This window comes from Ictalurus furcatus, chromosome 4 (genome assembly GCF_023375685.1).
Source record: "Ictalurus furcatus strain D&B chromosome 4, Billie_1.0, whole genome shotgun sequence".
In the NCBI taxonomy this organism is placed as follows: Eukaryota; Metazoa; Chordata; class Actinopteri; order Siluriformes; family Ictaluridae; genus Ictalurus; species Ictalurus furcatus.
This window is the reverse complement of record NC_071258.1, coordinates 19,371,674-19,390,844: the sequence shown is the minus strand read 5'-3', so window position 1 is coordinate 19,390,844 and position 19,171 is coordinate 19,371,674. Positions and strand designations below refer to the sequence as shown.

The window sequence follows — 19,171 nt, the reverse complement described above, 5'->3', positions numbered from 1 at the left end:
TGGTCCCCTTGTCTAGCGATGGTTAAAAAGCGCTGTAAAACGCTTGTGTACAGCTTCGCTTTTTCATAACTGTCCAAGTCAGATTGGTGCAAAATATTTCTTATAGCTATGTCCAAATCATTCTCCACAATTTGCTGTATAGAATTGCAATTTGTTCCGGTCTTTAGTTTATCCAACTGGTGCTGAGGGACTAAAAACATTTTCTCTGCGTACTCCATTCCCTGTTATCTAGAAGCAGTCAGGCTGGAGATGAAAGGAATAGCCAAGAGCTTAACGCGTAAGAGCGGTAGAAGAAAGCCCCCCTGTTGGTTTATTACACGTCTCTTTCTTTTAACTCCAACCGTCTTATCCGCTACAAATTTGATTATGCTTTCCTTTTTCTCAGTTTCTGGTATTGTTATGATGTGAGCGGTATATTACCATAGAGAACATTTAGAGCTACTTCACACAATGTCGCAATGAGTTCGTCTGTGGCAGTTTGTAAAATAATCCGTCTTTGTTTGGGTGTTGCTTTTAATAATATTTTTAAAAGCGGCAGGTTTCTACAAAGTCTGGCAGACATTTCGCTATCTTCTTTTCTGGAGATATACCACAATTTGAATCGTGGTCTAATGACGAATTTGGCATTGATTCCGTTTGAACCTTGGCCACTGACCTAACAGTGTTTAATAATCCCACCAAAGTATCAGTGGTAGACTCCACTCAGATCCTCCATTGTCCAAATTAAATACTGTAATGTCTCTGTGTTACCGCGCTGTTCAAAGGAACACAAACCGTCGTCGTCGCATTTTCTAAATTTAATTACTGCTCCCTGATTACAAAGTGTTTCACCACAACGCTTTGACATTTTTACAGATTTTTAAATTGAAACAAAACTAGTAAAAAAAATCACACACAGTAAAACAGATATGAACCAGCAAATAAACACACATACACACAGATGTATAAAAAAACTTATTTTACAACTCACCCAAGTTTCTTGTTTTTAACTAATTGCACAAGCTGCTTTAACAACTCCGTTGTCAAATATTGATCGTGGCCAACACGGCGAATCTCCCCCGCAAGGAGCCTCTGGGTAGCTATAATGTGTTTATGCATGATGGTGTGCCGTCGTAATGTATCCGTCACAGATTGATTATAAAAATGTTGTTTCTTCTCAATGTTGTCCAGATGTTCTGCGACGTCAGCAAAACTCTTTTCAACCTCCACAATACGGCCCTCGATGGTCTTGAACCCAGTTCGTATCAGTTCAAACAAGTCTCTGTTGTTGTCTATAATAGCCAGCGACTCACGACCATAAGCTTCTTGATTTGAAGGTAGAGCCTCAGAATCGTCCTCTACCGCAGTCAGACAATCGCTAGCATGTGTTTCTCCAGGAGCCGGGGAAAATGCACAAGCGTCCCACGATTCTAACAACTCATGATACCAGCTCAAACCAGAGTCTATAGCATGCGGTTCAGCGACAGCCCGTTCATTCACAACTGACTCTGGAAAAAAAAGTCAACATGAATTAGGAAATCAGTACGAATTAGGATGATGAAACACTCTTTTTTTTTTAAATACATGCTACATACTGTCTATCGATCCTGGGCGAGATCTTGATCGTTTGCGCTTAGGAGTTGTAGATGTCACTATGCCTATGCTATGGACCTGAGCGACTGTTTTACGCTTCGTCTTCCCTGGTTTTGTTGACATACGCCGTTCAGTAGAAACCGCAACATTATTTTTTAAACTCTGGAGCGGCGATCTTGTTTACAAGATTTGACAATCCTTGAACAGTAAACAAATGAACACAAAAACATAAGAAAACAGCATAAAACAGCATAAACCACATTTAAACATAACCGCCAAATATCTAATTATTACATCACTTACCCAACACGGGGTTATCCAACCTGACTCACAGAGCTGTACCGCCTGTGTAAAATAAAAAGTATAATCATTCTACACATACACAACACGTCATACATAGGAACGAATACTTATAAATAATAACACATGTACATACCGCTTGCCTTGTTCAGAAACTTGATTTCGTCTATGCTGTCCCGAATAAACACAATGTCAGCAACACCTGTAGCGTTGGGTACCTGTTTATCCATTACAATAAATCCCATAAATTCATTTATAAATAAACATTCTTAATAATGCGTAATAATAATAACTAGACCGGTACATTTCCTGAAGAAAATATGAGTGGTGCTTGTCGTGGCGAAACCGGGTTGGGGCGCCAATACCTTCGAGAGCCGCCCGTGTAGGGTGCCAATACTTTCAAGAGCCGGACAGATAGGGCGCCAGCACTGTTAGAGCCGGCCGTGTAGTGCGCCAATACTTTTTAGAGCCGACCGTCAAGGGTGCCAGTACTTAGAGAGCTGGCCATGCGGGGTGCCAATACTTTTGAGAGCCAGGCAGATAGGGTGCCAATACTTCTAAGAGCTGAACAGATCGGGTGCCAATACATTTTAGAGCCGAATGTGTACGGAGGCAATACTTTTAGAGCTTTCTGTTTAGAGGGCCAATACTTTCGAAACTGAATGCAAGTCTATGGGAAATTATCTGACTTTGAGCTTCCGTAGCGGGAATTCCGGCATTCTGATCGCTTATAAAAGTCATAGCACACCTCTCCTCAATAAGCCGATCGATTTGACACCTCACCCGTGGAATTCCGACAACGGTGCGGGACTAGTTACGAGCCGAAAAAAGTGGAAGAAGAATAATTATTATAATTATAATAATAATAATAAGTATGCCGAATAACAATAGTAGTGCTTTTCAAGCACCACTAATTATAATAATAATAAGTATGCACAAGAACAATAGTAGTGCTTTTCAAGCACCACCACTAATAATAATAATAATAATAATAATAATAATAATAAAACACTTACTGTTACGATAGACAGCCATCTCCTCTTTGAAGTATTCCACAAAATAAATATAAAACTTAACGGTGAGCTAAAATGAGAAGCCGCTGGTTCATCTCAAATTACACAGCGCACTGTTACACAGCCGATACTTAGAGACTTCTGCGTAACTGACTCCACTTTTAAACATAGAGCCTACCTACTGTAGGGTGTATCGTAAAGCCAGTAACACCCCTCCAGACACTAACTCATTATCATAAACAAGCTGATAGGATTACACCATGACAGCCCTGGTCATAAAACTCTTGGTCAGGAAAGACACAAAGGGCCATAAATTAGTTGTGCCTACAACTGTCGTTCAAGAAAAACACAAAGATCATAAATTAGCACACTACTTCGATTGACATTTTTGCAGAAAGCGCTGTCTACCGATGAAACACGTGTATGGGCGTGGGTTTAGAGAGAGAGAGCGAGCGAGAGAGAGAGGTGTGTCTGAAACACGTATGTATGGGCGAGGTTTAGAGAGAGAGAGAGAGATGTGATTCAGTTTTCATATCATTATGGCTTTAACCCAGCGAATGGAAGACATCTCGGGAAAAACTTATCTCCTAGTTTAAACAATACGGCGATTCCTTTAGCCAGCACTTTAACATTTTTACCTCAAAAGGATCTTTGTTTAGAAGTCATGTAATACACGCTATTCTTTTTAAACAGCTCTTTTAACCATTTTTACATCCTAAGGGTTTTATGTGGGGTTTTTTTTGGAAGCCAAGTAATACGGATTTCTTTTTAAACAATTCTTTTAATCTTTTTTTACCTCCTAAAGGTTCAGAAGTATGTAATACGTGCGATGCTTTTAAACAGATTCTTTTTTTAAAAAAACGCTTTACCTCCTAAAGTTTTTATTCAAAGGCAAACCGGGCTCCCTAAAAACATAATCAACATTTGTTTTCATTTATTTCACAAAACAAATATTCTACTCATATATGTACACATTCAAACATCATGCTTTTCTAACAATGTTTACACAAAACGAAATAACCCCACACAGTAACACAAACCCATACCCAATATTAAACATTGACACGTTCTTCAGACGTATTTCACCCCCCAAAAAACCAGACTCATTAACATAAACACCTTTGTTGGGAGGGGGTTACTCCCCCACAGGGAGTATGGAGTAATTAGTTCACGCCACAGGTTTTCTATGGGTTTCAAGTCAGGGGACTGGGATGGCCATAGCAGGACCTTGATTTGTGGCCAGTAAACCATTTTTGTGTTGATTTTGATGTATGTTTTGGATAATTGCCCTGCTGGAAGGTCCTTCCACGGCCCAATTAAGCTTTCTGGCAAAGACAGTCAGGTTTTCACTTAATATCTGTTGATATTTGATAGAGTCCAAGATGCCATGTATCCTAACAAATTGCCCAGGTCCTCTGGCAGAAAAACACCCCCAAAACATTAAAGCGCCACCACTATATTTAACTGTGGACATGCGGTACTTTTCCCTATGGCTACTTCTCTGTGTGTGCCAAAACCACTTTTGGTGTTTATTGCCAAAAAGCTCTATTTTGCTTTCATCTGACCATAGAACCCAATCCAATTTGAAGTTCCAGTAGTGTATGGCAAACTGAAGATGCTTGAGTTTGTTTTGGGATGAGAGTAGAGGCATTTTTCGTGAAACCCTTCCAAACAACTTGTGGTGATGTAGGTGACCTTGGATTGTATTTTTGGAGCCTTTCTGACCCCAAGACGCAACTAGGTTCTGCAATTCTCAAGCTGTGATCCTTGGAAATTGTTTGTCCACTCAAACCAAAGCTTGTGCTATTTTCTTATAGTCACTTTTCATTTTGTGAAGCTCAACAACTTTTTGCCACACATCACAGCTATACTCTTTGGTCTTACCCATTGTTATGAATGACTAAGGGAATTTGGCCTATTCATTACCATATAATATATATATATAATGAAGGCACCAATGATAAAACGATCAGAGTCACATTTTGCTTGAATTCCAGAATTTGAATCCACAAGCTTAATACTTTGCAAATAAATAAATAAATAAATTGCCCATTACACCTGACAGAACTGGTTTCAGACAGGTTTGTGGGCCTTTTCAGTTCAATATTTAATATTTACCCTTTCCAAGATACTGAGGATTCTGCAACACCAGATAAACTCCAGGTCACTCCAGCTCAGTGTAACCCATGTGTGCATCTATGTGTGCATCTAAGACCAGTTTTTCCTATCTTCTACTGTCCACATTTGATGAGCCTCTGCCCACTGTAGCCTCAGAAACCTGTTTTTGGGTGACAGGAGTAGAACCTGAAGTGGTCTGCTATTGTAGCCTATCCACCTCAAGGCTCAACATGTTGTATTCTGAGATGCATATCATGGTCATAAAGAGTGTTTTTTTTAATTACCATACCCTTCCTGTCAGCTGTCATTGGATGCATTTTTATTTTTGCACCATTCTCTGCAGCATTCTCTGTCACCGTTTTAGAGACCGGTATGCACAAAAATCCCAGGAAATTGGCAGTTTCTTAAATACTTAACCCAGCGCAACTGGCACCAACAACCATGCCACAGTCCCTCTTTTCACATTTTTCCACATTGTAATATTTGATGTGAGCATTATCTGAAGCTCTTGACTTATTTGATTTAATGTACTCAGCTTTTGTCACATTATTTTATGATTGGACAATTGCATGAATTTGCAGGTGTACAGGTGTTCCTAATAAAGTGGATGGTGTGTATATATAAAACTGTTTAAAAAAAGTATTTACCACTGTGTTAACACATGTGACTCACATACCAATATATAAGTGCAATTAGCCATTTAGGAGGAGTTTAAAAGTAATGTTTATGAGTGCATTGTTACTATTAGTCATTTACTTTGGCAGATTGCTGGACTGCTTAAAGACAACGAGAAGATCCAGTCAAACCCCACCATTGCCCCCAGCGAAGATGACTCTGAAATTAAGAAAATCAAGAAGGTAAGGTTTTTTTTTTGCCATGTATAACAGACAGTTTTTTTTTTTTCAGAGGAAAATTTAAGATACAGGGACATGTTCATATACACTATAATGTGAGGTGATAACTCTTTGCAGTTTGCATTGCTATATTACATTGTTCAGACTGTTCAGACTTTTAAAAACAGTGATAACATTTGGTTGAAAATGTATGGAAGTTTTGTGAGCACCAGACAACTCTTCTGCACATGCATACACATGCTGAGACCTTCAACAATGTCACAAGTTACCATATGACTTAGTCTTTCATATGGCTATCATTCCCTGGAGCCTTCTCATCATGTTCCAGCTGGGACCATGCTGCTTCTATAACTGAAGAACCATGTCAGTTATCAAGTGTTCATGGAGCAACAGATACACACACAATTACCACTCTGTTTCAACCTTCCTAAATGCCATAGGGGGTAAAAATCACCTGGATTACCTATGCCACAATGTCATTAAGAACCACTGGAAAGGTGTGGAGATGACACACCACTGAGATGATAACCTTGGGATGATGGTCACCTTGAAGAAGGTGGAGAAGGTCACAGTGATGCCCAGGTAGCAGCAGCATAGTTTCTTTAGCAACATTACTCTATGTAATGTACATATAGTCAAGATGTTCCTTGAAGAGCGGCACAGTAGGGCTGAGTGCCTGGTTTGACTGTAGGCCATCGTGATGTCCACCTTCCAGTGAGCCACTCTCTGTTTTGACAGTTTAGCTTGCCCCATGACAGACAGTTGACCGTTTAGGCCCTAAAAGTGTCAGCTGGGTGTGCTGTCTCACTCTACAGTGAACACATCCAAATCAGAGACTGCTAGTCCTTAGTGGTGTTTCCAGCTCACACAGAGTTTATATTTTGGTTGCTCAAGCATGAATCCAGCAGCAATGGTTATTATTCACAAAAGGTTAAATCTCTGTAGTGGAAAACAGCTAACTTGGTAGCTAATCATAAGAAGTACTCAATATGGTGGGGGAAAAACCTGTGAGAATGAATTCAAAGGTGCACTAGTCTTCAGATGTTGGAGGATGGAAGCTGATGAATGGATTGCTGGGGGAGGGAAAACAGGCAGCAGAGAGAAAGGGTGTGTTGTTAATAGTTCCCTTTCAAAGGGAACTCAACTTTGCGTGAGTGGTATCTGAAGTCTGTGTAAAATCAAACCTGCTGTGCTCAGGTGACATGGCATTTCGCACATTGCGTGACTATAAAATGGCACCTGTAAACCATGTCATCAGTTTTATTATATTAAGCGAAGACCGCATGTTAGTTGTCTGTGTGAACATTCCTAAAAACTCTTCAGTTCTCTTTATTTTTTCAGTGTATATAAATAAATAAATAAATATATATATATATATATATATATATATATATATAATTATTTATTATTATTTATTTTCTGATGCTAACCTGTTTAAGAGAATGAGCTGAAGAGAGTTTAGGAAGTGTGTTACTCCCTACTCCCGTTTCACACTGCAGAAAACACTTTTTTCCCCCAGAAGTGCCAGACGAAATATCGCGCTTCTGGGGAAAACCATACACCAGCCGTGTTTATAACCCCACGATGTCAGATCGGCCATCGTGGCCATCGTCAGATGTCAGATCGGCCATCGTGGCCATTGTCAGATGTCAGATCGGCCACAGTACATGTACCCCTTTCTTTGAGGGAGGGAGGTTTTTACAGCCATTATTTTCTGGTCTGCAAAAATGATGGGAGTATGTGACCAATTTTACATCTGCATCATCATATTCTTCTGACATACAGGTTCAAGATGTCGACGCTCAAACTTATCATTCCACAGATTCACTTCTAGGATTGGTTTGTGATGATACATCTAAAAGATGCATATTTTCATATAGAAATATTGCCCAATCACTGGAAGTTCCTGAGGGTTGCGTTTGAAGTCAACGGGTCCAATATCGTTTTTGCGATTCAACATCAAGATGTTGTTCTTGCGCACATAAGGAGCGTGGAGCTCAGGTTGAACCCCAAGAAAAGTATGCTTTCTCCAGTGCAGAGGACAACTTTTCTAGGGGTTATAAGGGTTTTCTACTATGTTGAGGGCTTATTTATCCTCAACACATGTAGCGTCAATCCTATCAACATTGATCAAGATAAAGTTGGGTCTAGGCATCCCCTCCAGTCTCTACAAGAGACTGTTGGGGCTTATGGCACCAGCAGCCAACATACCATTGGGCCTATTGCACATGAGACTGTTTCAGTGGTGGCTGAAATGAGTAATCAGTGTCATACGTGAGGTGTCCCCGGTTTTTAGCCTTGGGTCACACTCTAGGGGCGTCTCCTTATCGCAAGACGGTAATGATAGACACATCCCTCACAGGCTGGGGTGCGGTCTTAGACAGCCATCCAGCTCACAGTCTGTCTCTGGAGCAGCCCTCATATAGAGTGGCATATAAATCGCCTAGAAACACGGGCCGTATTCCTAGCACTGAAATTCTTTCTTCTTCAATTGAGATTACCATGTGTTAATTGTGACAGACAATACAGTGGTGGTCTCATATCAACCACCAGGAACATCTGGGTCATGGACTTAACCCTGTTCCCTGAGAAGGGAACGAGACATTGCATAGCTTTGTCATATTGGGGTGTTCGTGTGAATCGCATCTTCGCTTCAGATAATAGAAGCTGATGAGATGGTTTACAGGCGCAAAATGCCATGTCACCTGACCATGGCAGGCCTGTAAATAGGCGCAATTTTACACTGACTTCAGATACTGGTCACTTGCAAGGATGCTTCCCACAACATGAAGCTCACGCAATGTCCCGTTCCCTTCTCAGAGAACAGGGTTACATGTGTAATGCAGACTTTTGGCAATAGACTAGATGAAAAGAATCTCAACTTGCCAGTAAATCTAAGTCACAGGTACTCTGTTCAGCTAGATAGCAAGGAGTGAAGACACCTCAGAAAAATGCTCCACTCCTCTCAAAAATGGGGAAATGGAGAGAGGCTCCAGTTTGTGTTTTAGTGGTATACAGCTAATCTTGCAAGTGATATAGATTACAGTAAGGCTCAACCATGCTAGCAGCACCTACAGTGCATCCGGAAAGTATTCACAGCGCTTCACTTTTTCCACATTTTGTTATGTTACAGCCTTATTCAAAAATGGATTAAATTAATAATTTTCCTCAAAATTCTACAAACAATACCCCATAATGACAATGTGAAAGAAGTTTGTTTGAAATCTTTGCAAATTTATTAAAAATAAAAAACAAAAAAGCACATGTACATAAGTATTCACAGCCTTTGCTCAATACTTTGTTGAGGCACCTTTGGCAACAATTACAGCCTCAAGTCTTTTTGAGTATGATGCTACAAGCTTGGCACACCTATTTTTGGGCAGTTTCTCCCATTCTTCTTTGCAGGACCTCTCAAACTCCATCAGGTTGGATGGGGAGTGTGGGGAAAATGGCACAGCCATTTTCGGATCTCTCCAGAGATGTTAAATCGGGTTCAAGTCTGGTCTCTGGCTGGGCCACTCAAGGACATTCACAGAGTTGTCCTGTAGCCACTCCTTTGTTATCTTGGCTGTGTGCTTAGGGTAGTTGTCCTGTTGGAAGATGAACCTTTGCCCCAGTCTGAGGTCCAGAATGGTCTGGAGCAGGTTTTCATCAAGGATGTCTCTGTACATTGCTGCATTCATCTTACCCTCGATCCTGACTAGTCTCCCAGTTACTGCCAGCATCATCCTGTGGGGATGTTTGTCATCCCCACAGGATGATGCTGCCACTACCATGCTTCACTGTAGGGCTGGTATTGGCCAGGTGATGACTGGTGCCTGGTTTCCTCTGGACATGACGCTTGCCATTCAGGCCAAAGAGTGCAATCTTTGTTTCATCAGACCAGAGAATTCTGTTTCATCATGGTCTGAGAGTCCTTCAGGTGCTTTTTGGCAAACTCCAGGCCGGCGGTCATGTGCCTTTTACTGAGTGGCTTCCGTCTGGCCACTCTACCATACAGGCCTGATTGGTGGAGTGCTGCAGAGATGGTTGTTCTCCTGGAAGGTTCTCCTCTCTCCACAGAGACACACTGTCAGAGTGACCATCAGGTTTTTGGTCACCTCCCTGACTAAGGCCCTTCTCCCCTGATCGCTCAGTTTGGCCAGGTGGCCAGCTCTAGGAAGAGCTGGTGGTTCCAAACTTCTTCCATTTACGGATGATGGAGGCCACTGTGCTCATTGGGACCTTCAAGGCTGCAGAAATGTTTCTGTACACTTCCCCAGATCTGTGCCTCGATATAATCCTGTCTCGGAGGTCTACAGACAATTCCTTGGACTTCATTGCTTGGTTTGTGCTCTGACATGCATTGTTAACTGTGGGTCTTTATATAGACAGGTGTGTGCCTTTCCAAATCATGTCCAATCAACTGAATTTACCACAGGTGGACTCCAATCAAGTTGTAGAAACATCTCGAGGATGATCAGTGGAAACAGGATGCACCTGAGCTCAATTTTGAGTGTCATGGCAAAGGCTGTGAATACTTATGTACATGTGCTTTTTTTTGTTTTTTATTTTTAATAAATTTGCACATTTTTCAACCAAACATCTTTCACATTGTCATTGTGGAGTATTGTTTGTAGAATTTTGAGGAAAATTATTAATTTAATCCATTTTGGAATAAGGCTCTAACATAACAAATGTGGAAAAAGTGAAGCGCTGTGAATACTTTCCGGATGCAATCACAGACAGCAGGTGATGTGAAAAACTCAGAGCAGTGAGGGAAGACACACCTGGCCAGGGATCTAAAGGTGAGTTCTACCATTGTTCTGCTGGGCAGTAGAACAACAGTTTGTAGTAAACACATACTGCATGGACATTATAGTTATACAACAAGTCTAGCAAGTGAACAAGGGGACTAAACTCAAGATGGTAATTAATGGATCCAAAAACGTACAAAATACACACACCATAGCCATGAAGAGATGAAAGATGATGGAGCTGTTGGAAGTCTGTTGGAGCTCCCATAGTCACAAGCTATTATGCAGATACTGCCATGGTGCATATGAGGTCTTATTTGTATGGAGTTTGAATAAGAAAAAACAATGACCTTATGACAGTTGTATTTATATCAAACACTAATGTCATACAATCGCTTTGTGACTTTATTGAAGGTCTTATCTCATACATACAAGAAAATAACCACATGATTCTCATTGCTCCTAGTGGAGAACATATAGATCAGAATTATTTAAGTGACTCACATAAGACAATAGCTCAGTATGGTAGTATATTCTAAACTCTACTGATGTTAGACTGCCTTAAAAACCTGTTCAGGTACAGAGTTTCTTGCGTGGTTGGATGTGTCGGAGGAAATGGAAGACCATTATCCAGGATTACATTCGCTCACCGCATGCCGAAAGCATGAGGAAGAGAAACCAGGTGGTATTTAGCATGCTGGAAGCCGAGGCTGAGTATGTCCAACAGCTCCACATACTTGTGAACAATTTCCTTCGACCACTCCGTATGGCTGCCAGTTCCAAGAAGCCACCCATCACTCATGATGACGTCAGCAGCATTTTTCTCAACAGGTACTTGAATGGAGAACTTGCATTGGGATGTTCTATGTATAAGCTTGTTTATCTTATATTAATTTCCCTTTTCTCACATTGCATAACTGAATCCTTATCAACTTGTAGTTCTTGTTTTCAAATCTGTAGTGTTTAGGTTCTCGCTACACTTCTTCAAGGGTCCACATTTTTTACTATTAAGAATATCTGCTTTTTTTATATAGCTTTCTATATCTTTTTATACAACTGCTGTATTTTCTTTCCTTTTTTTCCTTGCCACATTTTTTTTCAAAGAATGTTTTTTTCTTGTATTAACACGACAGACAGAGACTATTCACGTTAGATTTGATCAAAATCCTTATCAGATGACAAATGTAAGTAATGTCTTACATGGACAATGTGTTGAAACTTTGAAGATGTGTTGTGTGCAGGATGCTCTTCTTTCATTATTAGCAATAGTTTTATTTCTGAGAAATGTAGACTAGTCTGCACTCTGATGGAGCGATTATAGAATTAGAGGAGTGCATATATGAGAGAGACTAGCAATAGACAGAGCAGTCATGTCTTAGTATCACTAAGCCTTAGGCAGTGGTTAGTGCACCCCTAACTCAAGTGCCCTTTAAAAGTTTTGGAATGGCAAGGCTAGTTCTTTTGTTTTTGCTATACACATTTGGGTTTGAGATCAAAAGATGAATATTAGACGATAGATCAGAATGTCAGCTTCTTATATCCTGATATTTGCATAAAGATTTGTTAACGTAGAACATGACAACTCTTGTGGCAGACCCCCCAATTTTTAAATGAGCAAAAGTATAGAAACAGACAGTGTTAAAGTAAATGAAAGTAAACACTTAATATTTGGTTGGATATCCCCTTGACTTGTGTGCTTACGGTCATTGTCTTGCTGCATGACCCACTTTCTCTTGAGATTCAGTTCTCGGACAGATTTCCTGACATTTTCCTTTAGAATTCACTGGTATAATTCAGAATAAATTGTTCAATCAATGATGGCAAGCAGTTCTGGCCCAGATGCAGCAAAATAGGCCCTAACCATAATACTACCAGCAGCATGTTTCACAGATAGGATAAGGTTCTTATGCTGGAATGCAGTGTTTTCCTCTCTCCAAACATAGTGCTTCTCATTTAAACAAAAAATGACTAGCACTAGCACATGGTGGCTTAGTGGTTAGCACGTTCACCTCACACCTCCAGGGTCCGGGGTTCGATTCCCGCTGGGGCCATGTGTGTGGGGGTTTCCTCCCCCAGTCCAAAGCATGGTAGGCTGATTGGTGTGTCTAAAGTTTCCATAGTGTATGAATGAGTGTGTATCTGATTGTGCCTTGCGATGTCCAGGGTGTACCCCGCCTTGTGCCCAATGCTTCCTGGGATAGGCTCCAGGTTCCCCCGTGACCTTGAAAAGGAGTAAGCAGTAGAAGATGGTTGGATGACTAGAACTAAGATATGATTAGTGATTTTTACTGAAAGCACTGACAGGGGCGGACTGGGACCAAAAAGTGGTCCTGGACTTTCTTGCCCAGAGCGGACCACAACACACAACATCATAACACACTGGCTCATTGATGGTTAGACCAATTTTTAACACCACTTGCTAACATAAAAAAAAACAGAAAAATAAATACTATTTAAAAATATTTATTTGAAGTAGCACTGAACAGATATCAAGTCATATTTGTAAAACAGGCAAACAGAAACAGAAGAACAATGTGACAAAGAATATAAAACAATCAAGAAAGCATGTTAAGGTACGTTCACCCATTCAGCGACTCGCAGTATCAAAGCGACCGGAGACCATTCATTTTCAATGAGAGCTGGTGACTTCCGGCAACCTGAGCAACGGCCGAGGAGTTACAGTCCAGCTCCCGGTCACCATCGTACATATAGTGAATGACACCCTGATGGTGACGCTCAATTACTAAAATAGCAGCTACACTGGGATTTTGCTCAGTTGCAACAAAAGGTGAGTGTGATTCATTATTTTTATTTTGTTTCAAATGCGCTAAAGCCATAAGCTAAGCTAAGCTAATTTGCTGCAGATAGATGGCCACAATGGAAAAGAGCACACGCTGCTTCTCCTTCATCTTGTAGGATATGATGCATATATACACTGGTGAATTTTATATAAGATCCCTCCAGAATGTTAAATTTTAGCAGTAAGAAAACTGGTTTGTTGTCAAAAGTGGAATGTTAGTTGCGCCACCCATTATTAGAAATGTCCACCTGCAACTTCATAGTACTGAGACTGGCAACTTACAGCGATAAAATCGCTGTATGTGTGAACATAACATTAGCTAGTTGTTACGCTACGGCCAGCAGAGGGCACTGTGGCTCGGCTCCTGACGAGTCACATGACATTGCTTTGGTTCACTCGCTTCCTGCTGAACATTTACTGAAGTGACTTTCATTTGCCACAGGTGTTTATGTTTTGAGGTGATTATGTTTGGGATTTAAACGCCTTGGTTACTGAGCACGTCGCTCAGTATTATAGTTTGTATAGTTGATGTCGTTTGTTTCCATGCCTTGATTCATGATCTTGTTTTATGCCACGATTCCAGTTTCTCGTTTTCCAGTGAAGACCGCGTTTTCTTTGGTTTAGAGTTACGTGGTTAATAAAGACTTTGATCTGCACCTGCATCCGCCTACAGTCCCGATCCGTTACAGAATACTGAGCCCACCAAACGGAAGCAGCAGATCAACAAAATGAGCGCGGAGTTGAACCGAGTGTTCTGGGAGAGGAACAGACTAATGGACGAAGCACTGGCGCGGATTATTCACCAGATCGCGCAACAAAAGCTGCTGCAGCGAGCCGGTCCATGCGCCACGCCACCATCCGCGTCGCTCTGGGAGCTCAACCAACAGCTCAGCGAGGAACTTGCTCGACTCAAGCGCATGGTAGCAGAACAGAGACAGCTGCAAGCTGAGCTACGTGCCACATCGCCCCCCGCGCCCTTGACCCCGTCCCCACCACCGGAGAACCACGCCGTGCAACACAGCCAGCAAAGCGGCCGGAACATCTGGGGCTTCCCACTGCAGGGGAACTGTACAGCGCCACGCAGCCAGCAGAGTGATCTGACCATCTGGGGCTTCCCACTTCAGAGGAACTGTACAGCGAATTGCACCACGCCGCGCAGTCCAGAGGTGAAGGCTGGCCCAGAAATTTTTTTTGGGGGGGGCAACGAAGACAGCAGAGCTCCAGCCTGAGGCCTACGGGGAGGCCTCAGCTGTGGAGCTCCCGCCTGAGGTCAACAGGGCGACCTCAGAGCTGCAGCTTGAGGCCTACGGGGAGGTCTCAGCTGGGGAGCTCCCGACAGCCAAGGAAGCTGTCCTGCTGTCCAGCCCAGCCGAGGAGGTCGTTCTGCTGCCCTGCACAGCCGAGGAAGCTGTCCTGCTGTCCAGCCCAGCCGAGGAGGCCGTCCCGCTGCCCTGCACAGCCGAGGAAGCTATACTGCTGTCCAGCCCAGCCGAGGAGGTCGTCCCGCTGCCCTGCACAGCCGAGGAAGCTGTCCTGCTGTCCAGCCCAGCCGAGGAGGCTGTTCCGCTGCCCTGCACAGCCGAGGAAGCTGTCCCGCTGCCCTGCCCGGCCGAGGAGGCCGTCCCGCTGTCCAGTCCCGCTGGGGATGCCACCCAGCCCTCCAGTCCCGCTGGGGACGCCGCCCAGCCTTCCAGTCCCGCTGGGGACACCGTCCAGCCCTCCAGTCCCGCTGGGGACGCTGCCCAGCGTTCCAGTTCCAGTGCCGCCGGGGGCGGCGCCCAGAGTTCCAGTGCCGCCGGGGGTGGCGCCCAGCGTTCCAGTGCCGCCGGGGGCGGTGCCCCGACTTTCAACCCCGGTGGGGGTGCTGCTCCGCCCATCTGCTGCCCGACGGAGGCTACCTCGCTTTCCGTGGCAGCGAGAGACAGCTCGCACAGGGGCCCAGGACCCCCGTTGGAGGGGGGTTCTGTTACGCTACGGACAGCAGAGGGCACTGTGGCTCGGCTCTTGACGAGTCACATGACATTGCTTTGGTTCGCTCGCTTCCTGCTGAACATTTATTGAAGTGACTTTCATTTGCCACAGGTGTTTATGTTTTGAGGTGATTATGTTTGGGATTTAAACGCCTCGGTTACTGAGCACGTCGCTCAGTATTATAGTTTGTATAGTTGATGTCGTTTGTTTCCATGCCTTGATTCATGATCTTGTTTTATGCCACGATTCCAGTTTCTCGTTTTCCGGTGAAGACCGCGTTTTCTTTATTTTAGAGTTACGTGGTTAATAAAGACTTTGATCTGCACCCGCATCTGCCTCCAGTCCCGATCCGTAACACTAGTAAGGCGGCATCACCTGGGTGCAGTGTAGGAGAGCGGCATCACTCACCTGTACAACTCCTGAATCAGGACTGAAACTTTATTTCAATGGCACACCATCATGTGACATTAAATTCACCTATGATCATGTCTGCATAGTTCCGAGTTTCTCTTGGGAGCAGGTCAGCAGAGCTTTAGGAGGGAATGAGGAAGAGGAGAAGAGGAGTGTATACATATGAGTGTGTGTGTGTGTGTATGTGGATGAGAAAGTGTATATTTGAGAGAGTGTATATAAGAGAGAGAATGAACTGTAATGCTAGAATAATCTGTAATGATAACTGTCAGTGCCTGCAGAAAGGCAACTTGCCTTTATGCCAAAGGCAAAATCTGTCAATTTAAAACATTTCACAGCATCTGCCTCTAATGCCTTAATTTTTTTTGCAGAGGTTTTCAGCTCCACCTTATGTTTTCTTCCCTTCCCTTTTTCATCCATGGAAATCAATCTCACTTTCTGTGTAAATTAGAGGTGAAAGGAGGCGTGTTTCAAGATGCACAATGGAGCAGACCAAACAAATTTTTGAGAGGCGGAGGGGGCAATAGGTAAGAAGTATTTTGCGGGAGACGAAACAACAGCCCCCCCCCCCCCCCCCAAGGTGGGCCACGCAACTGTGACTCACCCACGCCAAAAGAAAGGAGATGCAATATTATTGTTACTATCATTAGCGGCTCACCGAGAAAACTCCCAGTGCTCCAGATGGCCAGTCCGCCCCTGGGCACCGATGACGTGGTGCGTTTTGGTCACACATCACATAAGGTGGGTGTATGAATGTGTCAGATGACCGCTCCCTCCTTTTACGTTGGGGCACCAGCTAAGGAATTTCACCTTAACAGTATAAGAACAATCTAAAAGGACTGTTCAATAAATTAGAATTAATGTGAATTGGAGAAAGGTTGCCAACTGATTATATGAAGGATTCTTGAGATTCTGGATAATTAGTAGAGCCTCTGATCATCAACTCAAGGAAGACACAGTTGTAATAAAATATTATTAACACCAGACATCCAAGAGTAAATATCACAACTACTAAAAGATAATGATAACTACTAATAAATTAATATGCACTGCTAATGAATAATAAACTAATAATTAAACAAAACATGCCAAATTAACACATAAAAAACAAAGCATGAGGTGAACACGGAATGGATAAATGCAATGCTGTTGAGTTGAATGTAGCAATGGAAGAGAATTATATGGCAGCAAACATCTTATGGGGAAACCACTTAAAGGCAAATGATGATTAATAAATGCTTACTTATCATTAAACAAATAATTTAACTAATATTTTTTATGAGCTAACCCCAGATAAATGCTATCTAAGCAATTTAGACAAACATATACTGCAATTATAAACTAATTCCAAGGTCTCTGTAAAGAGGATTGGTAAGCTTATATTTATGTTCCAGAGGGGCCGGGTGTGTCAGGCAATATCTGCCAATGGAGGGATCTTTACAGACTCAAATACGCAGCTGAAAGAGTTATCAGGGTTGGGCATTGACCGCAGACACAAAAGGTCCTTAAAGTCTGGAACACACAGCTTAATGTACCTTGAAGGGAAGGTAAGTTTAACCTTAATCATACTGCTGCCTCTTTCCTTGTCAGGACAGAGATTCAGGATGGTTGTTTCTGTTAATGTCTTCTACCTCACAGGCCAAATTCTCAAAATGTGGTGTTTCTGTTAATGTCTCTTTCATTGTCTCTTTCCTATTGATGCCAGAAGTGGCCACAATGTAGCTCACCTAGTGTGGAACTCATTAGCATAGTGTAAAGTACACAGTTTTAGAAGTGTCTTTGAAGTTTGCCTATGCATTATTTCTTTTCTGAACCTCTTTCAAAATATTATATGCATGGTGCTGAACACAAAGTCCAAAGCTGATAAGAAATGGTTGAACTATCACCCATGCATTCATTTATGTGTTAATAGGTCAGCTCATATAAACTGTTGTCAACAATCATTTTCCATTAACCTGAATTGTTCTTTACATGAATATGAAGTGGATGTGTCAGCCACTTCACTGCTACTTCTGCTAAATCCAGAGTTCCTAAGGAATTTTTATGGCAGTGCTGATGTAAACCCTCAGCAATGAGATTGGTGGTTAGGGTCAACCTGTGGTCCAATGAATAGTACTTCCTCATGTGGATGTAGGTGAAGGGGGTCTCCCTTTCTGCCCTGTAAGAGTTATCTGGCAGTTGTCTGCTTATCTGACGATTTCGGTCATTTGTTTATGTTAATTCACTAAGATCCCATCACAATGCAGCAAACCTTTCTCCATTCTCTTAGTTAGAGAGGGGCCCAATTCACTACATGTGTTAAAATCTGATTACGTTTTAAATCATATATATGCAGATATATAGAAAATTCTAAAGGGTTCATAAACTTCCAAGCATCACTTGTATGTATGACCACAAAAACATTGCAAATGACAGAATCTTTTCCTGTACACAACTTTCAGGTATTGTGCAAGTCCATGCAAACAATTGAGTTAAAACTGTTTGAATAATTTAGGTTCCACCTTATAATTGATTGGCATGTGATGGCCATATTGTTTTAAAATGTTAGCATGTTTTTGATAATTATTGAGGTTCACATTCACCATTTTTTGAAGACAGGCCAAAAATTCTAAGACTGGTTTGCAAAAGTAAGTTTATTTTAGCACATATTATGCAAACTGTCACAAATCTGAATGGGTATGTCACATATATCCATGTAATAAAGGTTAGGATGGATGCTAGTGCAGATAAGAGCTTTTAATAAAGAGAGGCAGGCAGACAAATCCCAATCATGAGACAATAGTGTGGTCAAAAAACAGCCAATGGGTCAGGCGATCTGCAAACAGGCATAAACTAGACAAGGCAAGAAACTAGAACAAGAAACCAGAAACAAGATCAATGAACATGAAACAAAATGAGGAACAGGGTACAAATGCTTGGTATGGTGATAACACTCAATACTTCACAAAGTCATTGTGTTAAAACAATCTCTTTATACTGTGGTTGTGAGTGCTGTGAATTTGATGCAGTTGTGCATGATTAGAATGAATGTGAGTGTTCTGGGAATTGCAGTCCATGGCGGCCATGTTTGTAGGCCGCAGTGCAGGATGGGAAATGTAGTCACTGGTTTGCTGTGATATGACAGGGTGGAGGTAAATGTTCCAAAAGTCCATTTTGTATGTTCTAGGAAGTTCACTAGGTTTTGCATATTATGCTAATTATCATAAATTTAAGCAGGTTGAGCTAAATGGTTGTTGAGGCTTCTTAGAATTTATTGATGTATGATGGCCATATTGTTTACAAATGTCAACATATTTTTGATAATTATTGAGTTTCACTCTGTCCTGAGTAGTTTGTCACCACAAATGTGAAGATTGGCCAAAAATCTTAGGACTAAATCGCAAGTTCACTAGGTTT

At 42.1% G+C, this 19,171-nt stretch overlaps 1 protein-coding gene across 3 annotated transcripts in view; it reads left to right on the top strand.

Moving 5' to 3' along the window:
• The window catches only part of rasgrf1 (Ras protein specific guanine nucleotide releasing factor 1), a 415,815-nt gene that overhangs the window by 137,207 nt on the left and 259,437 nt on the right, over positions 1-19,171 (top strand). For all 3 annotated transcript variants that reach the window (XM_053623247.1, XM_053623248.1, XM_053623249.1), the window contains exons 4-5: positions 5,768-5,860; positions 11,171-11,424. In XM_053623247.1, coding sequence (XP_053479222.1) covers positions 5,768-5,860; positions 11,171-11,424 — 347 coding nt within the window. The remainder of the gene's footprint in view (positions 1-5,767; positions 5,861-11,170; positions 11,425-19,171) is intronic.